Consider the following 26,767-nt stretch of genomic DNA (forward strand, 5'->3'; position numbering starts at 1 on the left):
TTAAATATGTTTTCAGATATATATTCACTGAGTGAGTTAAGTGGTAGACAAAAATATTGTTGTTCAAATGAGGAAAATAACACCATATTAGAAATAACCTTGAAGTCAATTACTTTTCCAATTAATAGATTTAACATGATGAATATTTCCCTAATAGCAAAACAATTATTAATTCATAAATTCTAAGTTTAATTCCCCTAATTCCCCTTTCTTCTGTTTCTTTATTTCCTTTTTCCTTTCTTTCTTTGATGTAACACACCATCGCCCTGTTATTATAATGGTTGCATTGTTTACATGAATCAGGATAACTCTCTCTCAAAAAAGTGCTCACAGAGGCATCACAAATATATGTGAAGAAAAACAAATATATTGTTGGTTCCAATTGTCTCAAATAGCAGAAAGGCAGTCTTTCGTTGGGTTAGGACACACACAGTATTATTTTTAAAGAGCCACTCATTTTGGCATAATTCTGCTAGTAAAACTTACGTGTTTTATTCTTTAATTAACTCAAGATAAATTTTTAGAAAAATTCAGTTTGATCTGTGAGAGAGTAAGCAGTTTCGAATTTTATAGTTAAGACTTCAATGGTATGAGAGCAAGTTTAGAAAACATTTTTATTAGACAAATTATTTAGACAAATTATACACAGAAAGCTCTGCCACTCATAACTGAGGCCTCCAAAAAGTGTTTTGTGTATTTGTATAATAGGCAATACATCAAAATAGGCCTATTTTAAATATTGTACATGGTTAACAGTTTGTTGATAGCTAAAATCACTGCAACATCTGGTATGTCCCTATATAGCTTGTAAAGAATTTTTTTTTTTTGTTTTAAAATCAGAGTTGTGAATGAGATCATGAATGTTACAAGGGAAAACAAGTTGTGCATGCACTTAGGTACTTGTTACCCTGGAAACAAAATGGTTTTTGCATGATAAGAAATTTTTCTGCCTTACACAGTAGACAATATTTGAAGATTTAGTACAAAAACAGTGACAGTACAAGATGCTCCCCAGAACAGAATTAGCATCAAAATATAATATACCTTAAGAATATACCTTTTAATTTCTCCTAAAGCAAATCACACAGGTTGATTCCTAGACCAATCCTAGCTACGGAATGAATTAGATTAAAATAAGTGTATGGCTGCGTAAAAACACAGGATAAGTTCTTGCTTCCTACCTACCACATTTTAATTTAAAGATTACAAACAGAGTTCATTCTATATTTCTAACAGGTAAGAATGCTATTTTAAAAGGGTTGTGCACAAAGAGGCACTGTTTTTGCTGTCATCCTTCTACACACTTGGCACTAATGTAAAAAATACATAACTCCTCCAAATAGAACTGAATAAAAAGGGGGGTTAAGTCAAGAGCCCAGTATGGTCATTATATTTTCTTCTTCAGGATAATGTAGGACAGTAATTAAGGCCACATCAATATTTCTTAAGGGCTCCCACCTCTCCCCAACTACAGTTGTATTGATTGGCTTTCTGCTTTGGAAGAGAATTTATTAACCTTCAATGATCTAAGTTTAAACTCTTATAGAGCTCTATGTGCTGGACGTGGTCCAGCTAATAGCGTTTTCCATTTAGATAATTAATTAAAAGTAAAATTATCAAGGTTAGCTTTATACACTGCTGAAGAACAAATGCAAAACCTATTCAAATGAGTTACATCTGGGAACAAATATTAATATCGCCCTGGATGTTTTAATAACAAATGTATAAAATATTCTCTGTTGGCAAATAATGCGAGTCAGAAGAACATTAAAGCAACCTGCCTTTTCTAACTGAAAAGATCCCCTACACTATACATAGTTTCTGTATACAATAGATTTTTTTAAACTAAAGCTTTATTAAATGAATTGCAATAGCAATGGCCGCCCTTTAATATATATACACATTATATAGGTGCATATATATGTATATATATATGAGATACTAATTTATTTAACACAACAGAGGCTTTTGCCATATGATAAAGTTTACTGTACATAGGAAAAAACTTTTAATACTGTACAATCACATAAAGGTCATATGCACTGTTGCAGTGCAAGAGTAGTTTTAACTGTAGTCTTGACTGGCATATTAATGGCTTTTTTGTAATCCTACAAAATTGCATTCTCATATGTGGCCTGAATGGTCTTTAAATTATTTTATAAACACTGCAGGGGTTGCCTTTGGTCCACAGTTAAAGGACACTCGACAGCAGTGGAGCATTGTATGGATGCAGCAGAAGAATGTAAAAAGACTGAAGTTATTGCAATTATATTTTTAAAAATAGAGACATGTTACGTAAGAGGCCTTTATGTAAAATTAATCCTGCATATACTTTTAGTATACTCAGTGCACATTTCCTATACTTGAAGTACAGTATATGAAAGCAGACTAATAGGATCCTAGTATACTATATTCTGGGGGAACAAGTCGAGTAATGAAAAAAAGTGGAGAGAAATGTACAGAAAGAGAGGGAAAAATAGAAAGAAATAGAAGAGAGAGAAGAGGGAGAAGGTGGAGAGAAAGAACTATAGTTGTTACTAATAATCCTGATTTTTTTTTAAATGTTACATCCATGTTAGTCCCACAATATTACAGTTGCTCCTTGCAAAGGGAGTCCTACAAAAGAAACAGTGAAGAAATTTTGTTTGATGCTCATATGGAGGTGCCTCGGTCTGGATCATTACCCAGATTGAGCCCCAGGGTAGGAGTTGGTTGATAAGGAATAGATGACATTGTTTTTATAGGACTCCTGAAAAAGCCCCCATTAGGTGCCCTGTGCCTAAAAGGGCCAGTTCGGTGCTCAGGCACGTTGCCAAAAGCGAAGCCAGAGGCAGCTTTAGCGGACAGTGTGCGGCTAAGAGTCTGGATCTGCTCTGGGATAAAGGTTGTTGTGGTAATATGAGTGTTCCTGAAATCACTGATTTGCTCCAGTGCTTGTCGTGTTGGCAAAGTGTCAATGTCCAGAGGGGTCAAGTCAATTGACGAGGTGGAAAACTGTTTATGGGGGCTGTCGTCATCTGTGCACAAGCTATTTACACGTCTATGGAGGTGCTCCAGGTCAATTTCCTTGTCATCCTGGAGATGAAGAAAAAGAAGATAAGGTTCTCATCAGTACTAGCTTCCATGGTTAAAAAAAATAATAAAAAAAATAAAAAAGTAGTTCAGCAAACATGATATGTAATTAACTGAACTTTGGGGTTTATTATTTAACAAGTATCTACTGAGCACCTATTATGAGCCAGGCATTGTACTAGGTTCTGGGGATACATATATGACTCTGAGATAAGGTTACCTATAATCAATATTTTTCTTGTACTAAAAGTTCTATATATGTCACATGCAACTACAAAAATATGGGAGCAGTAGATGGGTGACTACCTTCTATGAGATCAGGGACAGACTCAGGCAAAGCTGTACAAATAAAAAGTATGGTTTTAACAACTCACTGCCCCACCACACCTCTTCTTTCCACATGCTTCCTCCCTTTTCAGAATGTCTCCGTTCAAGTTGCATTTCTTTTCTTTTCTACTATTCCCTCCTACCCTCAACTTTCCATTCCATAAGTGATATGATGTGCTAGTTCATGCTAAAGTGTTAGTGACTGTTAAAGTGTTATTTCTCTTTAGGTCAGAGAGATGTGAAATTATTTAGAAAGAGCAACATTCAACACAAGAGAATCAATTTCTAATTGAGGGATGTCATACGCTCGAGCTATTCAGTACTTGAATGAGGCAGTATTGTGAGGTCAGCGATACCTTTAGAGACCCCTTCAAGTCATGACCTGTGAATGACAGCTTTGGTTTAGGGCCAGATTTATGCCAAATGGCCTCTAAATCAAAGATGCTTTGAGCTATGCTAATGGAGTCTTAGTAAGAAGGTATTTACTAGAGGAAAAGGAAGAAAAATCTCAGATTTCTGGTGTTGAAACCAATTCATAACTCCTTTAGGATTTTCATTTGCGGTGATCATTAAAGCCCAATGTTTGAAAAATAAAACGGGCAGGGAAAAAATCGTCTCTTATCATCAGCCAAGTTCAATAAATTAAATTCATGAGGATTTAAAAATACCTATTAATCATAAGAGAAAATATTTGTTCATAGATCTGGATTAGCTGTCATGAGTTAGAATGGAGTATGTATTTTTTTCATTGTGCTATTATAGTGCTCCTTGGTGAAAAATATTTTGATGTGCATCACTGTTTTTCCTTCCCCTTTCTCATTTCAAAATCCAATAAAAAATATCCATTAATGCAATATTATCACTGAGATTTTAGAGGGTTGAGAGATATAATTTTATGGTTCCCACAGCAACTATAATGTAGTCATCCATCAACAGATATAATAATGCAAAAATTTAATATCATATATAGTAATTCAAAATATAAGGAGCTTGGGGAGTCCTTAATTTTCAGATTTTTGAGAATATGAAATCTCAGCTATAATGTTGCATTAATATGGTCTTTTGCATTGAATCAATGTCAATAGAGAAACCAGAAGCTTATTCCGTAAAAAAAAACATTGCAATAAAACCTGTTTAATTTTTAGTTCATACTCCCCTAATTTAGAATGTATGATCATTTAGATAGGGAGGAAGCTAAGTTTTATTTTTGGTAAGCCAAGCTTTTCCCTATAAATGTTGCTTATCAATTTTGCATATAAGGCAGTAGAAAGGAATTCTTAGATTACTTTAGAAAAAAAATCTTTTAAAAAAAAAAATCTTTTTTACAGAACATATTAACATGTAAAAATTCATATGAACGTGAGAAGTCATTTTTATTTGTGCATTAAAGCAGATCTTCTCGGGATTTGCTTTAACCATCAGTTAGCCAAAGTCTAATTACAGAAAGTTTAAAACTGTCCTTTGAAACTTTCCAGCAGATCAAATCATGCAGCAAATTCAGGTTGTTTTCCATTTCAATTTGTGAAGCTTTAGTGAATATTTCATTATTTAAAAAATTTTCACCTTTTTGGTTCAGAAGGAAAATGATTAATCAAGCAATGTATTTTAACTTCATATTTTCCCTGCTAATTTAGAAATTCCATAATTTTTGATGAAAACAAGGCACATGCCACTTTCTAAGAGATATTATGTGTAACTCTGCAATTATTCTTTCAGATATATGAAAAAATTTAAATTTTCTATCATCAAAAATCTAATTCTAGGTGATTCCACACTATGGGTTTATTAAGCTTAGAGCCATCAAAGAGCTAAAAACATATATAATCACTTCTATAGGTCTACCACATACAGGTAAAGGGAAGGAGTCACTGCATAGACAGATTCTGATTATTTTACAATGGCATTGTATTTCTTAGGCTGAATCTTAGAGACACACGTAAGCTACCTACAAGTTAACTTATGGAAATAAAATGATAAGCATCTTTGTGAAGTGGTCAAGGGGACCACAGCCTTTAAGAAAATCGCTGAATTAAATTCTAGCCTGAGATTTGGCAGAATTTTTAAAGCTCTTGATGGCACATGAAATTGTCAGTCTTTCCAACACTGTACATCTTTTCTTCATTTATCTGGGATGTCCTAAAATGGAAATTGGTACTGGCATTGTCAATTTTTATATTTCACAAATTTATTTTCAATATTCAGAGAAATAAGCAACAAGGACCACGCCCACCCCATTATCCTAATCCTGGTGACTATCCTCCCTGGAAAGATAGCCCACTTGTTGGGTCAACTTTGTGCTGAAGCTCTTAATCAAGTACCTCTTTCGATGGGACCCGGGAGCCTTTCCTCTTGTTCCACCACGTCTCCAGCATGGCTATAAAGCAGGACAGGACAATTCCAGCGGCCAGGATACAAAACACCCCTGCAAAGCTCTTTATGTCCAGGGCACCTCCTTTCTGCTTCGTATCCACTGAGGAGTACAGGGCACACTGGCCATTCTTTGGCCACCATTTGTGCTTTAGGATGTCCATGTCTCCATTCTGCTGAAGCTCCAGGATCCTTGGGGTAGAGAACACAGTCATGTGTCACTGCAGACATAGTTATTGCTTTGGTCCACCACACATCCATTTATAATCCTACCTCTAAAGGATGGTGGCTGTCAAGGGGAAATGAATGTATAGATTAGCCTGCAGAGGGAATGCCAGGGCACTGAAAATGTTATTGCTTTGATTTTGTAGACAGGGTTGTGGCACTGGCTTTTGTCTCCCCTTCCATACCCTCCCTCGCTTGTTCTCCTCTTCCTTTCTTTCCTCCTCCTCCTCCTCCTCCTCTTCTTCTTCTTCTTCTTTGGTTTTATTTTATAATTCTGTATATTCACCACCACCACTCCCCCCCCCCCCCCCCGCTTTGCTGCAATGTGTTTTTACAATTACATTTCAGAGGCACTGTTTTTATGTGGTTTCAAGCTGCTGCAGTTCTGTGTTCCCTCCCTACATGTCAAATGACGCTCTGGATCTTAATGTTTTTATGAAGAACATTTTGCTGCTTAGAGCAAGATGCTGGCATAATGTTGGCCATCATATGCTACACACAAAGAAATTCAATTAAAAAGTCTTCTATTATTTAACATTGTGTGGGAGAAAGCCTTGGGACAAGTTTGAAGTTGATAAAATAGATCATTTTTGGTTTTTCACACAACTGATGTAGTTTCCCTTTTAATGCCAAAGGGGAAAATAATCTTACCTTGGAGAACAAGAAAAAAAGTTGACCAGAAGCTTTTAGAAGTAGTTACATTCAAATAAGAATTACCCTTCTTTGTCTGTCTTCTTTTTTCCCTGAGTCTGGGGCCGAGCTGCAAAGACTGCAGCTATTTTACAGTGTGATTTTCACAGAGGTTTTATTCTCATTTCCAAAAACTCTTTAGGCTTTACCTGAGACCTGTCTACCTCTGGTCCTCTTCCAGGTGTGCCCCCTCTCACAGGCTGAGAATGGTCAGGGCCAATGCCACAAGCTTGTCCAGAGTCTGCACTGTCCTCAGGGGTCCCTAGGATTTCTCACCCAAACAGTTCAGAGTGCTCCTCTGGGATCTGGGAAAGCTTGTCACCATATTTCCTCCTGGGGGGCAGATCTCATAACCACAGGGGCATCATGGATGTTTAGGGTGGTGCTTAGAGAATGCTCAGATGTACTAGCTCAGGGGTATACACCTTGGTGAGTGATCCTTCACTGTGCTAGACAGAGCTGGAGGTGCAAGAGAGGGGGCCGGGGAATAACTCCCTGGGCCACCAGGTCTGTGCACTACTCCAAGCTAGTCACAAATTAGAAACTAAAACCTGGCCTTCTATGGGACTTGAAGGTATATTTGTCATGATAAGATAGAACATATTGTATCTAAGAGTTTTTAGCTCGATTAATATATTTTTTTAATTTATATTTTGTACATAGTCTTAGGATATGTGGACCTATATTTGTATGCTTGCCTTGGGTCTTGGGTTCCTTGGGGAGAGACTGCTTAAAACTTTAGAGAGAATGATGTTTATCCAGAATGAGTAAATTCTTGTTTGGTGGCGCATTACTTTTTATCTGGTTCACGTCATCCTAGTGCTGATAAGAATTAGCTAAAAGACCATGGTTAGGGGTAGGGTCAACATTCAACTCAACCTGAGTCAGTGGAGTAGGACCAGCCTTAAGGGCTATGAGGGAGAGTTGGTTTCACCATTCACCTTCGGCTCTTCCCACAGTCTCAACCTCAGAGCCCTCAGCTGACACTGGAATGGACATTGAACTGGAGCTTCCCTCACAACTTGGATTTCTCCTTTTTTATGTTATGGATCGGTCTAAAACTCTTGTTTCACAGTGTTGTTCAAGTAGCGCAATTAATTGAACTTACAAGGTGATTATGAATATTGATGGATTACACTTCACCCTTATTCCTGCCTCTTCTCAGACAAAGTCATTTGTATTTCCAGAATTTCTAAAAGTGTGTTCCATAAGACATTAGTACCTGGAGGGACTTCTGCAAGAAAAAGATCTTGTGGTCATTAACTTCAAGAAACACTTCCTCAGAAATTTATAAGAAAGTCATGTATTACAGGCTCTAAGAAGACCTATAGAAAATAAAACTTGTATGATTTTGTTTAATTTAGCATTTCCCAAAGTTATCTGATTTTCCTTCTTCTTTCTTTTTTTCCTCCCCTTAAATATATATTCATAATTCATGGAGCTGGAGTTTTCAGGAATACACTTGAGAAAGAGTATCTCTCTGGAGCAGTGGGCTGGCTCAGTCATTAGAACATGTGATTCTTGATCTCAGGGTCGAAAATTTGAGCCCCACACAGTGTGTAGAGCTCACTAAATAACTAAACAAACAAATAAACAGTGCTTCCACCCAAAGCAACACCTACTTGTGGGAATGAGCAGCACTGTATTAGGTTTTACGTACATCTGTAATCTGTAATCACAGTTTCAAAGTTGCCTGCTTGGCCTGTCTGCAAATACATTCAAATGATGTTGGCAAGCCCATTAGTTATTTGCCTACTTAAAGGCACTGGATAATCAGAATACCACTGAATACCTTGAAGGGAAAATTTAGTCATCTCCAAAAAAATAATATTCTTGGGGTGCCTGGGTGGCTCAGTCAGTTAAGCATCTGCCTTCGGCTCAGGTCATGATCCTGGGGTCCCGGGATGGAGCCCCATGTTGGGTTTCCTGCTGGGTCGGGCATCTGCTTCTCCTTCTCTCTCGCAAGAGAACTTGTGCTCTCTCTCTGTCTCTTGCTTTCTCTCTCAAATAAATAATAAATAAATAAATAAATAAATAAATAAATAAATAAATAAAATCTTAACAAAAATAATATTCTCAAATTTGAGATTATAAGTATATGTAGAAATAAAAGGAAACTATAGCAGCATTTGCTTAATGAGGACATATATAGGCACAAAATGAGCACCGAGTTTCCTGGCCTTCCTCCTGCTCCCCCACACTATATTGGTCAATGTCTGTAGAAGTGGAAGGGTTTCCCTTCACAGCACTTATCATCATTTATAATAATTTGTGGTTCTTTGATTAATGTCTGTTCCCCTTTCTGGAATGTGTACTCCCCATCTTCCATGCTGCTTAGCACAGAGCAGGCAAGTATTTATTGATTGAATATGCTCAACAGTTTTTGGCAAATGGATGTTGCCCTCAGGTTCTACTTTTTTCTTTTCATTGATGCGATTTTCTGACTTGTTCCATTCCTTCCTTCATCTATCCATTCGATAAATACTTAAAGAGTGGTCTCATGTCACATATTTCTCTGGGGACAAGATTTATGTTAAACCACAACTGCACATTCAGCCAAAATGGCCTGAGCAACACTGTGATATTGTTTCTTTTTAATGCCATCATGTTAATTTATTCATTCATTTCCTTCATTTGCATGTTCATTCAGGAACCAGTGATTGACTACTCTTTTTCCTTAGTAGTATCTGGTATCACAACAAGTCATTATTTCTACATCTGAAAAATAACTTGGTTTTAAAAGTGATCATTGTGGTATATACATTCATACTCTATATGACACCCATTTTGATGCTAAAGGAGTAAAGGGCCTTACATCCAAAGAATTTGTTTAATCGTAGATCTTTTAGGTTCAGCAGGCTGGGTGGTAGGAGTTACCATGGGGAAAGAGTGAGCAGACTTCTCTACTTGTCTTCACACTACAAAGATCCTTTTATGTCTGGTCGATCTCAGGGAGCACAGATAGTAAGGGCATTGCACAGACACTCCATTTTTCAGGACAGACAGAACAGCTAGACCATAGGATCCCTCAGTCAAGCTCTGAATAGCCCACAACAGGTTCTAGGAATATAGGTTGGATGGAATAGAGGCGTTGGAAGGGAATGAAAGTGTTTTCTAAGCTCAGATTTCTGCCATAAATTTTTGCTACAGAATCTAATGCACCTGGAAATTCCATGGGATAAGTGTCACTACCCCTTCCACTTTGTTACTTAACAAAAACCTATCTAAGTATTAGATAAAGAAAGCTTAGCAGGATCGAATGCACTGCCTTCAAGAAAAATTGAGTGAGTCCTTATAATAAATGAGGATATATGTGTCTTTTTCAAATATTCAGGAACACTGGCATCTTTAAATGAAACTTGAGTCACACCTAAAGGAAAGTTTTTAATTATGAGCAGCACTGATGTGTGTGTGTGTGCGTATGTGTATAACATGGCCAAGAATCTAGTCACGCAGTTCTTGAGGTGTGCAGATTTTTAGTTCCATAGAATGGCTGTCTTTGCTGTATTCGCAATTTCCACAAGATGGCAGACTTTGCTCACAGAGAGCAGCGTGTTCCTGCTATTAGAGTTAACTGGTGGGTTTGAAAGGTGTCAAGTATGAGCTTCTTAGTGATGTAAACAATTAATCTATTAGAAAGAAGATTGGACATTAGGCCATGATGAACAACTGGATGAATAAAAACCTCTTGTTGGAATGTAGTCAGAAAAATTCCTGCTATTTTTACTCCAGAGGGATGAGAGCAAAGCTTAGCATTTTGAGAGTTGTCCCGGTGAAAATTCATGAAGCAATAAACAAAAGCATCTCGCTCATTACTTGGCACTTAGTAGGCTGTGACAACTCAAAAGCTAGAATTATTATTACCAGCATGTGTGACCACCATTCTTTTTTTGAACCTGTTAAGGTACATATTTCTTGATGGGGAGTTATATTCCCAGATGAATCAGTGAGTGATTGATTCACTGACAAGAACATTGCATTTCCTTCTTTTGTCCAAAAGTATTAAAACATTTGTCATCCCATTGAGCAGAAAAACCTTAGCAGTCCATAAAACCTAGCTCCAACTTGAAAATGGCTAATAGATCAATTCTGCATGCATTGAATTCTTTATTGATATAAATGAGCAGATTTCAGGGGAAGTGAGTGGGGAAGCAGAAGATCCTTCCTTCACATTCAAATAAAAATACTCAACAAGGTTGAGGTGTTCCTCTTGAAATGCTTTTTACTTACTTTGAAGATAAAACAGCGTCATTCATGTGTGAGAATTGTACTAATTATTGATCACTTACCATTCTTAATCACTGCTCTAGAAATTGATTTTCAATTTAATTTATTTTTAACAAAACAGGTTGCTGGAGGATGAACGCAGATTTCTGATCCCACATAGGTTACTTTGAATTTTGCCTTTGAATACTAGAGCAGTATACAGATTCCTTTCTAATTTTCTTGCCTGTAGGTAAATCCCTGAGGATCTGTAAAAATGATCCTGGTTCTCTGAGAAAAAGGACATCTGATTCTTTTAGTTGTTTCTTCTGGGAACAAATTTAGAGGCAATCAGAGAGTTTCAGAACTTAAGTACAGGAATTTTTGTTTTCAGGGCATGAATGTAGGAGCTCCTGTGACTCTTTCTGCAATTGGAATTTTCTCCCCACATTCATAAAAGCAGAAACTACCAGAATTGAAATGACAGAAGACACCATCTATTCACTCCTCCCCTCCCCCCACTCATTCTATGGAGGAGAAACACAATCATTTAGAACAACAATTCCTCCAAATGATCACATTCAACACACAAAAAATAATTTATATACCACTCTGGGGTAGCCTGAGATGAAAGTCAGGGGGCTCCAGCCACCCCAGGCTCTGCCTTGGGTGTTGTTTGAGGGCTGAAGGGATCTATATTTTAGCAATATTCTAGTACATCATCTAACAGTTGGGAAGCACTGTTGTAGAGACCAGATGACTTTTTTAATGACTAACAGGGTAAGTTGTCGAGTTAGGGCTAGAATTCAGTTCTGTCTTCCAACACTTTTCTCTCTGTTAGCCTACATATAGCCTCTAATACATAAGTATTCAGAGAAGAGATCTCCTTTTAGTTTCAGAGATTTGTTAGACCCTGAGTAAAATTGTCATCAATAGGTTTCTTCTAAACCAAACAATGTGGGCAGTCCGAGTGGCTCAGTGGTTTAGTGCCACCTTCGGCCTAGGACGTGATCCTGGAGACCTGGGATTGAATCCCACATCGGGCTTCCTGCATGGAGCCTGCTTCTCCCTCTGCCTGTGTCTCTGCCCCTCTCTCTGTGTCTCTCATGAACAAATAAATAAAATCTTTAAAAAAAAATAAACCAAACAATGTAATTGTAGAGTGATTGCAAATTTATTCACATTATGGTTTGGATGTGCAAAGAAAATGTAGCTTTTCTCCATAACTTAATTGATCTTCCTCAGGAGAACTGAGCCTGCTGAGCAGTGGGAACAAAACTAAAATTAGTTCAATACGATTTAAAATTTAATCTGATCTAATAATTTAACATGACTCTAGCTTTAGCTCAAGAGTTACTCAATCCTTTGGATTCCTCCCCTCTTCCTTGCTCTTTTCCAAGATGGTGTCAGGATTTATGGAGGATGATATTATACCCCCTGTGTTGGAGGCTTGCTGGGCGGGAGCTGCTGGCTCCTTGCTGGTCCTTAGATTGGTTCTGGCAGCTCTCCTTTTATGTGGGATGGGCCTGGGTTCAGTCCTTTTTCAGATTCTGTCATTCTTTTTCTTTCTCAGCTCCTGCCATTTTTTTCATCCAGCCCCTGACTATTCATTAGCCTTCAGATACTATTTTGGTGTCATCTTGTGACTCACTATGGAGGGCTCCAAAAGTGATCCTTGTGCTCTAACTTAGCACTCACACCACATGGGAGCAAGAGAGACCAAAAATAAAGATTGAACCCTTGTTTTTTCCTGACCGTGCAGCTCTGGCTTCCTACCATCTGAGGTCTTCTCTGCTGCTACATAGCCAGGTATGCCCACAGAACTCCCCTCAGAGACCTTAATGGCAAGGGCAGTATCATGGCCTCTCCCCTGGGTGTGCATTCCAGTCTAGCTAATACCCCTTTATCGTCCCCCCTCCACCTCCCACCTTCTGCCCCTGATGGAAACCTCTGGCTAGAAAAGAGGCACAACTTTCATTTTTTCTCCTGGATATCCTTCCTACACTCGAATCTTCAAACTTCTTAACCTGTCATAGTAGAAGGGAATTTTAGCGACATAATGACAGAAACCCTATGGTCTGAAACCTTCAGGCATTTCTTCAATCTGAAAGTCCTGAAGCACCTTGACACTAGAGATTGGTGAGGATAAAAACATCATTTTAATAACTCAAAAACATTTATCTGATCTGTGACATGCTAATGAGTTAAATGTAGCCCAAATTAAAAAGATATTTAGGATAGAGTCTCATTATTTATTAATGTTTAACATCTCTTAACATTGAGAAGGAAATTCAGGAGTAACTGAAAAAAAAAAGTATTTTTGACACAGTGAGTGGATCTATTTTGGCCCAGAATTCCCACATTATTAAATTCATTTGCTGGGTTCTCACAAAAATTTCCTCTCCATGGTGACTGAGAAAGAATTAAAATTAGTGTGCACACAATTTTCAGAAAAACATCAGCTCAATAGGTAGTTCATTCATTCATCATTTCTTTCATTCTGGGCTTGGGAAATGTAGGTAAACTTAGTATTCGATTAAGTGCAGTGGCACTCTGGCTGGCATTTCTGATATCTACTTCAACATCAGAGTTGCAAAAACAAATCCTATCAACTTGCTGTGAATCAGGCACCAGTGGCTTTTTTTTTCTTGAGCAAAATGTCTTAATGATAGGCTAGTGGCACTAGATACAACAAATATTTATTGACAACACATAATACCTTGGTAATTCCAAATAACCTAAGAAAGAATATTAGAAGCTATTTCCTTTGTTGAAATTGGACTTTTAAGTAATTCTTCCAGTTAGCCAAACCAGATGGCCATGGCTTCAATGTAGTCCACTGAGATTACCTAAGATCTCACAGAGATGAACTTATTCAAATAAGTTTATGAATACCATTCTTTAGGCCAGAGGTTAATGAACATTTTTGTTAGGTGCCTGGTGGCTAATATTTTAGACTGTACAGAATGTAAGTTCTCTGCTGCCATTAGTCAACTCTGCCTTTGTAGTTACAAAAATAGGCCTGAACCAGATTTGGCCTACTGCTATAGCTGCTGGCCTGCTGCAGAACCCCACAGCAAATAATTCTATGAAGTCAACAAGTTTCTGTTTCGCTGGCAAAGATAGTGAAGTTCAGAGGGCTTACATGACTTGGATAAAGTCACATCATTAGAAAGCATCAGAGTTTGTATTGAAACCAGAGAGTTTTGCCCTCATCCCTGTGCTTTTGACTGTGTGTTAATAACATATAATATGTAATATGTAGTAATGCCTATTATTAATGTACGTGTTCTTTAAAAGAGTACAGAGTGATCGTGTATTGATTTTGTGTTTGACCACACTGAGAATGAATTTGAGATACACACCATATATTAACCATGGCAGTATAATAGTTCAAGTGAATTTTGGATTTCCTTGTTGTTCTGATTATCCTGGAACGTACACCTGGACCTACACCCTGAGACTGGGACCACCCATGTTCCAGAAGTGTGACTGCCTTAATTATTTGAGATCAGGTAGTAATTGTCTTCTGAGGTATTCGTGGAGTCATTTCCTAGGCAATGGAAGCTTTATCTTGAAATCAAAGGGATATGAATAAATATACTAAGAGAAATTTTAGGCAGTGATTATGATTTACTGAGAATAGGTAAGACAATCAGCTGAAGCAGAAAAGATGGGGTTTCTTTTAATCAAAAGATATAATAAGGATTTTTAATCATAAAAAATTTTAATTAAAAAAAGGATTTTTAATCATGTGTGGCTAGAAGTACTATAAACTAACGAGAAGTTTGTTGGGGTTGGTAAAAAATTATTATGGACAATTTACGAGAACGACAGCATATTGGTACTGGAAGGGGTCTGGAAGATGAGATCATATTTGACTCCTGCCTAGGGGTTGAAGTGACCTGCTTGGCTCCCACTACAGGGCGGAATCAACAGAACTGGACTTATACATTTAGTTATCGTTGAAGACTGTTGTATGTCATAGACCTGCATAAAAAAGAGGTTTCCTGTATTACTTCAAGTCTGATATCTCACCTTTAAAATAAAAAATATAATTCAATAGCACCTTTAATTGGTCAGATCTTCTTTTCTTATTAAGAAGACAGTATCCATGTCCTTATGTAGTAAGTAATGAATTCCTAAGATATCCATTTTTCTGTGTATGGGAAATAAACTATAAACTTTCTCCAGACAATTTTCCAAAGGAATAGCAATAGTAAATGCATGTATAATGCTGCAAAGCTTATGGAACACTTATCAAAAACACTGCATATCATTTGGTTTACTTCTTAAAATAACCTTATGAGGGAGGAATTCTACTGATTGGTTGGTTGATTGATTGCACCCCCCCTACCCCAGTCCTTATTCCTGTAAAAGGCTTTAAGAAGGTTGATGTTATTAAATTCTCATTTTAAAGCTGAGGAGATTGAGGCTAAGAGGTGAAGAAAATTTCCCAAGGCCACAAGGCTGGTAATTGATCCAGCCAGCTCTCAAACCAAGGTCTTCTGGCTTTCCCTTTTTTTTTTTTGAATACACTGTCAAGATCCTTATCATACCTAAAAAACCCCCACTAGAAATGGAAGCTGCCTCTTCAGTTCCTGCTGCTTTATTAACTGAGGATTTGACTACTCAAGATCCTTGGCTAACACATATTCCATTGTATCCATTTACAAACATTACACTTTGTGTAACACATCCTGATGCCTCCAGAGAGCCACATGAATATCGCATGAGTTCATTAATCTCTATGCGATTAGAATAAACGTCAGATGAATTCATTATCATGAGGCACTCAGGGGGCCTTGCCAATGTTATCAAAACAAGGCAGTGTGTTCAAAATAAGGAGGTGGTGTTTTGAAACCTTATCCTTACCCAGTGTAAGCCAACATATTGTGAAGTTTCAATCTATATGATGCAGACTTCCATAGTTATCCCAATGAAATCTTTCCTTAGTTTAAACAGTTGCTGATACAAGTCTTTTTTTAAGTAACACTGAACTATTTTGAAAAATGTGCAACACTTAAAACTATTTTTTAGGTTCAAATATTGATGAGATTATTGTTGGTTTCAAGAATCATCCTACTTTATAGATATGCCATGCTTTGAAATTGAACCTGAAACCTGTACATGGTAGCCATTCAGATTGATCCTTCTAGGTTAGAGTCAGCCCCTTCCATCACAGGTCTTGCAATGCCTAAGGGGGCAAAATCAGCCTGGTTCACAGAGAAGCAATTGCTTGAAAAATCAAATTAGCAACATGATGGATCTCAAGACTTTGGTGACTAGTGAACTTTAATTATTATATATTTTATGTGTTTATGCTGGCAGTAAAAGTCAAGCACTCATTATAGAAATGGCAGACATGATCTTTCATAAAATGAGTGCCGGGCGGCAAATGAATAGATAATCAGGATAATGAAAGCAGGCCAGAAAGATGCTGGAGAGCTGAAAAGACCCCGATGATGGCTCCCACTGAGATGGAGGGCATAATTGCAATTGGAAAGAGAACACTTTTGGTGATCTTTTAAAATGTCAGCTTCATCCTTAAGCTCAGTGTGATATTTGGGTTATAGGGTAAAGGGGAAAAATTCTTTCCTTCTGCAGTGAGAAACTGGCAGTGACCATCTCTGCTTACAGTCACTCTTCAGGCAATACAAAATCTTCTTATGTAGACCTTTCAAATGCATGTTTATGAAGGAGGGTCATGAAGTCAAGCTTATTTTGCTTAGTGTGTTATACACATTTTATGAATATTTTAGTATCTTTGAATCTGACAACTAAGCCTAAAAATAAGTGGGATCTTGAAGTGTGTGTTATGTATAAATGGATAAAGATTGTATTATGGATCTTTGGCACAGTGTTAGGAGAGAGAAGATTATAGAAAAGAAAACTTTTGAATGGACAAATATCCTCAGGAACATCTGCATAAACACTGAACTTTTTATAACTTGACTAGCAGTTTAAATATGGAGAAGAAATTCATTATTCTAAGAGATGTTATAGTAGGATGTACTCTATGATGAGAATTCTTTTATGATGCAAATATCTCCTGGCTTGGAGGAGGTATATTAATACATGTTTTTAAAAATCCTCAGGGTATATTTGTCCACTCAAAATGGTGGACAAATTCAGTGTAATTAATTAAAATTCTTAGCCAAGAATTGGATCATTGATAATAATACGAGTACTACTTTAGGAAAATAATTTACTACACTTTATCCATATTTTCATAGATGGACAGTCTAAAGTATTTAAAAAAATCTTATTCTAACTTTCAGATGTATTGTGTTATATTTAGTATTATTCTGACTCTGTTGGAAAAGTGTTTCCAAGTTTTTAATAAAGAGTGATAAGATAGTAAACACAACCTAAACTTTCCTCCAAGTGACTAGACCCATACAAAAGCAGAATCTGTTCATTTCAGACATTTTAAAAGAAAAGGTGAATTCAATTTTCTAACTTCTTTTTTTATGAACCTGGACATGCTATAATGTTTCTATAAATGGGGGGGGGGGAGGGAGGGCAAACTAGCTCTTGAACGATTATTTGTAATCGAGTTCATGTGTAATTCCACGGCAACGTGACCTTGTGTCCTGGAAGGAACCATGCAATGAAAGGCACTGTGCAAAAGGGTTCCTAAACCTTGGAACAATGGACAGTTTAGGAACAGCGCTGTGGGCTGAGTCTCGTTACAGCTGCCTCATAATGAAACTCACCTAGCCAGAGACTTGATTGTGGACTTGTGGCCTCAGAACTGTAAGCCAAAGGCCCATTGTTTAGGCTTCCAGTGCATGGCGTAGTGTGATAGCAGCCCACAGAGACTCAAGACACATGGACTGTGAAATATAGGGCACAGCAGCAAGTGTGATGATTTGAGGATAGTTGTCATTTGCGAGTGACTTTCCTGTTCAGTACTTTTCCAATCCTGGAATTTTTCTTCTGACTTTCTTCTTTCTCCCTCTGGATCATGTTTGGGATAGAACTGGTTTAAGACTCTGAACCGGTATAATTTATGTTTCTTCTTCTCCCTATCAGTATTTAGGGTGTTTTTAAAAACTAGGATATGTACAAATATAAAATCTCTGTTTTTAAGATACCACTTTATAATTTGCAAGGCATTTTATTGTCATTGTCTCACTTTTGTTACACAGTCCACCAATTAAAAAAATAATTCTCTAATAAGCAAAGTCTTCATTTAATAAGCAAAGTCTTCATTTAGAAACTTCATGAACTTAACTCCTGTGATGTGAAATTTCTATATTTGGATGTCACAGCCAGATAAAAAGACATTTGCTAATAAAAACTAATTACGCAAACAAGAATGTGGGAGAGATATTTAAACTACTTAAGAAATAAAATTGTTTTCAAGTACTTCACATATGATAACCTGATATGATAAACTACTGAAAGTAAATTGATAACAAGTCATTCTTTTTTTTTTTTTTTTAACAAGTCATTCTTTAACATGAGATCTCTGAAACCTTTATTTTGAATGCTGAGAGTTAGCTTTACTTTCATTGGTTAGAGCCAATCTTCATTAAAAGTGTAATATTGTCGGGCAGCCCAGGTTGCTCAGTGGTTTAGCGCCGCCTTCAGTCCAAGGCATGGTCCAGGAGACCCAGGATTGAGTCCCATGTCAGGCTCCCTTCATGGAGCTTGCTTCTCCCTCTGCCTGTGTCTGTGCCTCTCTCTCTCTGTGTCTCTATGAATAAATAAATAAAATCTTAAAAAAAAGTGTAATATTGTCAGGTGCATACCCTTAGTTTTTAGGCTAATAATAAACACCCACTCTTTGGGCATATGTTAATCAGTAGGACCATAAATTCTGAATAGAATACCTGGGTTCCATAAGTAGTTAAAAGAGTAAGTCTCACTTGGAATAGAAATATTGGCTGTCTTTTTTTTTTTATGAGGCAGCAGACTGAGGTACTCTGACATAAATGGTTACTTATAAAAAATTACATAATGTGGTATAAAGTAGCAGCGAGACTTCTCTAATTCCATGCAGAAAGATAATTGATGTGTTACTGCTGTACTTCACAATTTAGTTTTCCCACGCATGGGAGATATGCTGGGAATTAGTCTATTCCATCTTCTTAATGAGACTTATCTATTACCTCAGATAATGTATCTATTTTCTTCAACCAGCAGGACTAACTGCTTACTGGAGTGAAGTTTTCAGCAATTATTAGAAAGAAAATTTACCAATAGATATAAAGGGAATAGACTGTCTTTCCATGTATCTCTGTGTCAAGATAAAACGAAATGGCATGGATGTGCTGTTACGAAGGGGATGGTGACTCCCATAATTCCTGTGTGAGCTCATGGGAGCTGTTTGCAATTTTTCCATGATAATAGCAAGAGCTATATGCACGGCAGTGTTTACTTACTTGATGATGTTATGGGAGGCTTCAATAACTCAGAGAAGAGGCTTGATAAAAATTGAGTGTCATTCAGTTCTGATAACGATTGTCAGAGGGACTGTGTGGCTAGTTTCTTTATTCAGAAACATGTCTGATGATATCATATATGGATATGTATGAAACGGAGGCATTTGCAAAGCCAGGTATTTTTCTATTTTATTCCAAACTTGACAAAATCAGCCTTTCAGACCGATTTGAAATCTTGGTGAATTAGAAATAAAAGTAACCTACTTAAGTGGGGACCTGAATATTTATAAGAGCCTTGATGAATAATTGTGGGAGTGCAATTTACCGATGTTCAGGTAGAGAGTTAAATGTTTCAGTAATTACATTGTTCAGAATGTTGGTAAATTGTGAAGAATCTTTACCTTGTATATGGTGGTAAATGATAGTGGATACTGTGTCTATTTGTTTCAGATGAGTAAAAAGGATAAAACCCTCTGACTAAAAGTATCACTGAAGTAAAACTCAAGCTATATAGATCACTGCAAGTGATGGCATTCCATATACAATAAATATGCATACTACCATAGCAACAAGGGCAATGTGAGAAATAGATCCACTTTGTAGCAAGAGTAACATTACCTGTGTTAGCTTACTTTCTAGGAGAAGAGACTACACTCTATGAGACTAAAGTGAAGTGCTATTCCTGTAGTTGTAATAAAGAAAAAAGGACTTATGCTTTTATCCAGTTTTTGCAATGAGGCATGACCTGCAACATGAATCAGAGGAAATTAAAATATAAGGATTGCTTCTAGATTCCTTGTTGCATTGAGCATTGTTATTTCTCAGTGAGTCTCAAGGATGGTCCACAGTGTTCTGGAGATCCCCCAGGATCCTTCATATATAAGAATTGGTCTAAGATGCATGAACAAGATAAGCTGGTATTGGGGTGAGCATCTCTGGTGGAGTGTGCAAGAAAGAAGAGAGAGAGTATTATTGCTTAATGTCACTAATTGTAGCCTGAACTCATTGGACAGAGTTCCTAAGTTTCTGATTTTTGAATGTTTTAACATTTGGATTCCATTATCCTTCAGTTCTGGGTAATGGTTGCCTGGAGCCATGCAGATGAGAAGTATGGCAAACAGTGTCCATGGAGATTATATCTAATAATTGATGACAGGGCCCATTAAGTCCTAGTACCGCCTCCTCCCACAGAAGAATCAATGGCAACTATTCGGTTTCTCTTCCATCATTTTCTCCTACCCTATGTTAGTCTTATCACTTTCACTTATGATGAATCAGGATATGATCCACAGAGATAACTGAGGATACAAAAGGTAAAAATGTACAAATCCAATATACCAGGTATTTTAGTGAGCAAAAAATAGATGAAAAGAATTCTGCTCACAAAACCATTTGCAAGTATGCAGGTGGATGGAAGGCATAATAAATGGTGATCAAAGAGAAGTCAATGAATGACAGTGAGGTACAGATAAGGGTTTAGGAAATGTGAAGGAGGGGAAATAATTTAAGGATTGAAGTTTTTGGAAGAGGAGACTGTAGCAGTTAAGAATATGAATACAGAGTTAGATCAACTTGGGTGGAATCCTCATTTCCTTATCCTGAGTATGTAGTGGTAAAGTAACATGACCCTTCTGAGCTTTATTTTTTCTAATCCATGAAATGAAATAATACTGATTTTAAACTGTAGTGTGCATTCAATGTGCTTAGCATGACATTAAGTTCTCAGTACCAGGCAGCTATTATTATAATCATTATAAAGACTAATGTGGTGCATTCATGATGAGAGAGTAGAGTTCATTTGCTTACAGGGTTCCAATTTCTCTTTTCAGAACTGAACATTGACATAGACAATGGCTAAGTCGAAGCCCATAGTCCTGCTTAAGGCCAAATGTCCGATCTGAAGAGTTTAGCCAAGAAAATAAATAGAGTGTTAGAGTGTGAAGTATTGAGATGGTGGGTGAGGAAGCAGGCAGCTGTGAAAAGTCTAGGAAAACAGCATGAAGCTTTTAGGAGGCCAAGCCAGGGGCCATAAGCCTTATGAAGATAGCAGGACAGCCTCAATTTCAGTGCCATCATTTACTATCTTCTTAACCATGACCTCTCACTGACCTGGGTTTTGTTTGAGGGACAGAATACAATTTGGGGTGAGGACATGACATTTCAATAGAGCTAGCTCCTTCTCCAGATTTCTTGTCAAGTTGAGACTGAGGAGGCCACTGAAGGACCTGTCACAGTACAGCAAATTCACAGCTGCCCAGGAAGCAACACAGTCAATCACTGTCCTTCCCATGAAGGCTGCAATCAATAATGCCACAGGAGCACTTCCCCCCCAAAGAACCAATAACTGCCTGGAACTGTGGGAGACCCATTACAACCCTGAGAATGTGATGTGGAAAAATGAGACAAATAAAATAGTTTACTCACCAAAAGAAAAATACAAGAAAGGCAACACCAGCATACGTTTAATTATGAAACCTAACTCTCACCCTAGGGGAGTTCATGGATTCAGCAGCTAGCCACAGATGGACCTAGAGCACAATGGGTAGATTTGTTGTTATTTATGAGAATCTGACTCCTAGAGGTTTCATGAGATCAAATTTTAAATTCTGTACTGGGCCGAAGAAAGGTTGTCAGATGATAGTGAGAATTTACATTCTTTTGTTGTGAATAATATTAAAAATTTACCTGTATTGATAGGATCAGTGCATTTTCATTTATATGAGCTTTTGGGGACTTGAGAATGACCCTAACTCAGGTATAAACTGGACGTGGAAATTCCAGTAAGGAATATTGATTGCAGCATAATGGACCCTCGGTTTAATCAACCTCTAGTTTATCCCTGTAACACATCGCCATGGCAACTCTCCCAATATTCTCCACATTTTCCAAACCCTGACCTGAGCTTCCACCTGTCTCATTCTTAGCAGAGGATCTTATTTCCTACTTTATTGAGAAGATTAAGTCACTGGGTAGAAGCTCCCTTATGTTTCTAAAATGACATTACTCTCTCTTCTTTCCTCATTCTTAACAAAAAGAGTGCCTACTTCAGGTCGAAATTAGCTTTTAACAGAAAGCCTTTATCCTCAACTATAAGTAACTATTCTAGGATTTCCTCACTTGAATGATCATCAGAATCACTTGCATTTCCTTGACTACAAACCAGAGATTCTGACTTAACTAGTGCAGAATCCTTACCCCAGGGGATTCTAGTTAATAATCAAGCTGGTTTGGAGAAACTATGGATTTATCTATCTTTAAGCACTCTCCAGAAGTTTGCTGATAATTTTCTAATGGCTATTTTGTTCCTTCACCAAAGTGATCTGCTTGATCTCTTTAAAAGGATCATGAGCTTCTTAGGTCAAGTAATGGTGTCAGGGATCTTTGTGTGCTCTGCAGTACTTACCATAGTGGTTTGCACGTAGGGTGCAATGGATGCGCAGAGTGAAGGGTGAAGCTCAGGAAGGGAAACTAATATGTGTTCACCAGGAAGCAGTAGGCAGTAACAACACCTGATGGTTCCTTACATTTATTAAGCACCCATCTATCTCTTCATCTTCATTATTCACTTTGTGGTGATTGACTTAACGTCCTTCTCAAAACCACCCTATGACTTTACTGATTTTTATCTCCATTTTATATATTTAGAAACCCAGGACCACGGAAGTGAAGTAGTTGTGTAAGGTCATATGGCTAAAGAGTATTGTCTCTTGGTTTGTTTTGTTTTTGGCAGGGAGAGGGAGAATAAAAAGCCCACACAAAGAGAGCATTGCAGAAACTCATTAGAGAAACATTACCTAGTTCTGTAGAAGGCGGGTGAGTTACTTTGGCAAAAGTGAACAAAGAAAATGTTATAAAGGAGGCAGGTATTTGAACTAAGGCTTTGAGATCCCGAGCCAGGGTACACACCCCATTTCAGGAGAAGGAATAGTACACATGGAAGCAAGGTGGTGGTAGGATAGAAACTTCAGGTGGTCATGGCCTCTGGTCCCTTCATCCGTTGAAGGAAGCTCAGTGCCACTAACTTCCTTTTTAAAAAAAAAATTTTATTGGAGTTCAATTTGCCAACATATAGCTTAACACCCAGTACACTAACTCTTCTTTATGCATAAACTCAGTTCCAAGAATGAGAAGAAAAGAGAGATGATTGACAGATGGCTCTATAAAGCATGGAAAGGAATTGTGATTGTTTTTCCATTAGTCACTGAATTTTCATTTTCCTCCTGGAAAAATCATTCTAACTGCACTTCTCCTTCCTTCCTAATCCATACCTTATTTTGCAAATGATCATTTCCCTTGTATCTTGCAACTCTGAATAGTTGTATTTTAATTCAACCTTCTAAAAGCCCTTGTATCATAGGAAACTGGTACATTCTGAACACCAAAATTTAAACTTACAAAATACAACAATTTGTCTGTCTCTGTTTCTGTCTCTGTCCTCTCTGTCTCTCTGTCTCTCTGTCTCTCTCTGTCTCTTTCTCTCTCTCTCTCTCACACACACACACACACACACACACACACACACACACACAATAAAGGAAGAATAAAAGGTTGGTATCCTCATTCCCATCCAATTTATTTAACCTACTTAATAGAATGAAGAAAATAATCTGGACAATGGTAGTACTTTTTGTTGAGACCAAATCTGACTGTAACTGAAGTATACCTGTACCTATCCAATTGTTGCTCTGGTTTACTTAACATTTATGACTTGGCAAGAATTTTTGACAGCTACAATAAAATATGAAGATGTAACACATTTATCACAATGATCTATGTTTTCCTTTGGGCCTTATCTCTAACATGAAAATAAAAAAAAAGCAAGAAAAGTAATTCAGTTCTCCTCCTGCCTTGAGCCCTTATCTCTGTCAGCCTCCACATCATGTTAGACCTTGCAAGTAGAATGGATCATTTGGCACATATTAAAGTTATTTTGGGGGTTAAACATAATAGAAATGAAAAAACCGTAGGGCATTTTGATGGAAGTATTCTTGCTGTTTTATGTACCTGCCTTTAAACAAAATCTTAGTTCAGCTTTCTATAATCACTTAGCACCTTTAAGCATTTTTCTCACTGGCAGAAGTGGCTTTAGACTCCCATTCAAAGAAAAGTCCCAACTAATTACTCCTGGCTTCCTCCTGACTCCCCAAGGAGTTACATGTATGATGCAGAGAGGTTCTTATTCCACAATTCTATTCTGCCTTTCGGTTTGTGGAGTCTTATGGGAACTTTCTGTGTGAAAAACCAAATGAATGAAAAACAAAAATCAAAAAAGCCCACCTTCTACTGGTGTTACTGCTCACAGGGGTAATTTACATATAAAAAAATCACACACAAATTAACTGTTGACCACACTTATAATTTATAGGGTTTTCAGAATGAATGTCCATGCTCCTTTATATGTATATCATTTACCAAGTTCTTTGATGACCACTTACTACTAGATACAGACCCACACAGAATCTCTATACTATGTCTCAACTCAAATTCAGAATACACTCAAACCTTTTTTAGATGAAATTGTGATTAGTTTTATAGATCATTTTTTTCTTGATAAGTAAATGTGTTTTTGTTTTTAATACTTTTTATACTTATAATCTCTCTAAACATTTATCAAAATTTCCTTGAGCTGTTAGACATCATATGCCCAAGGAAACCTACTGATCCAAAATCCAATATAGCCAAACAGTCTTTTCTTTTGAGTAGAAAACATTTTCTCTGCAGCCTAAAACATAGTACTTACTTCATGGTTACCTGTGAGAATTAAGACATCCTAATTTTTTGAATGTCCTCAAGATGAATGATTTCAAATATCAGTGACTATTTAATGAATTTTGCACTTCATCACACAGCAAATTAACATTGATTATTATTATTCTATTTTTCCAAATGACTTAAACTATTTTACAAATAAGACTTCAGCAGTTTTATGTGCATATAAGGTGATTACTCTTCATAAAAAGAATAAAATGAAGTCAAAAGGTGATTACCTACTTTTTCCAAAGTGCCTTATATGGCATAACATTCATTCAACAAATAATTATTGAGCAGCTACTATATGCCAGGCACTCAGCTGGTCCTGGAGAACAATGACAAGGAATAGGAGATGATCCTTGCTCTTACCAATCATATAGTCCAGGGAGGCACATTGGCATTAACAAAATATACACATTAATGTAATATTACAGCTGAGAGAAGAGCTACACATGGAAGTTATTTATAGAGTCTATAATAACAGTTTGATTCATTCAGAAAATTACAGGGGTCAGAAAAAGGTATATATACTTTAGAACTATTTTCCAAGTCTTTAGAAATGAATTGCTTTTATGGTAAAAGTAAATAAAGAATTGGAACAAAGAAGTTACTTACAGACAGGCATTTTTTTGACTTCCAATTAAATTATATGTGCTTTAAAACAATCCTTTCCAACTTTGTTTCAGTGGAGTAAAAGGGAAGAATGTGTTAATGATCAGTTTTAATGGATATCATGTCACAGTTTTTTTTTTTAAGTATTATGTACCTTTTGCTAGATGTAGTTTCAGATAGCAGAGACTCTTGTCTTCTAGGGTATGCATACATACAAACAATGTAGGAGTGAAAAATATTCTCTTCTTTCTTGTAAAAAAATCTGTGACTTTTTGTCACTACTTGCAGACACTTGCCTCATTAAAGACAATTATATTTCTTGGCGAATTTTCAAGTGAGAAACAGAATTGACCAATTAGATTAATTATAATGAACATAACTACGACCTATTAGTGCATTTTAATGACTATATGAAACAAATGAAATAGCCTTCACTGTGCTACAGAAAAGGTCTGAAAATAAAGTTAGTTTAAAATGATGCATTGCAATATACTATATTGATTGGTTTAAATAGTGTTCACACTAAACATAAAACAAAATTGGCATGACTACCAAAATGTTTGGGTCTTTTTTTTTCCCCATTCAATATTTGGTACTTTTTTACATTTTGGTAGTCCTAGTGAGACCAAATCCAGGAGTGAAAACATGCCTTGGAATAATCATTCCTGAGAAAGACTGCAACTCAAATGTTCAGCTGATGTTCAAGGTTTTGTAGAAAACAATGTATATTGGCTTGTACTTGTGGGGAGAATTGACTATTCTGCTTTTGTGACTAGTATTTAACCAAGTCACCAGAGCAGCCCAGCTGGGTTCCATAAATAAAGTATGAAATAAAGCTTCTTATGCCATAGTATTGTGTGGCTGTGATAGTATTATGCTTTAAGAGCAGGCATTGATTGCACTTTTGTAGCTTTTTCCTTGGATAAGCACAAAGCACATTGTTTATATAATGCATATTTGTTAAATGAGTACTTAGTAACTTCCCCTTTCCACCATAAAATCATTTTTATGATTCATGAACTTGGGATATTGCTTGCCTTTTATTCTTTCTCAATTAAAAAAAAGCTTTCAGAATATACCAAAGACCCACATTTTACATGAAGAAATTTCTGGTTCCTTGGCACAGA

At 36.9% G+C, this 26,767-nt stretch overlaps 1 protein-coding gene across 3 annotated transcripts in view; it reads right to left on the minus strand.

Annotated features, from left to right (window-relative positions):
• The window catches only part of GRID2 (glutamate ionotropic receptor delta type subunit 2), a 1,472,825-nt gene that overhangs the window by 35,737 nt on the left and 1,410,321 nt on the right, over positions 1 to 26,767 (minus strand). For 2 of the 3 annotated variants that reach the window (XM_026015616.2, XM_072755651.1), the window contains exon 15: positions 5,718 to 5,958. In XM_026015616.2, the coding sequence (XP_025871401.1) occupies positions 5,718 to 5,958 (241 nt within the window). Of the gene's footprint in view, positions 1 to 600; positions 3,076 to 5,717; positions 5,959 to 26,767 lie in introns of those variants that run through there. The other variant, XM_026015615.2, reaches the window with a different exon arrangement.

This window comes from Vulpes vulpes, chromosome 4 (assembly GCF_048418805.1).
Source record: "Vulpes vulpes isolate BD-2025 chromosome 4, VulVul3, whole genome shotgun sequence".
NCBI lineage: Eukaryota > Metazoa > Chordata > Mammalia > Carnivora > Canidae > Vulpes > Vulpes vulpes.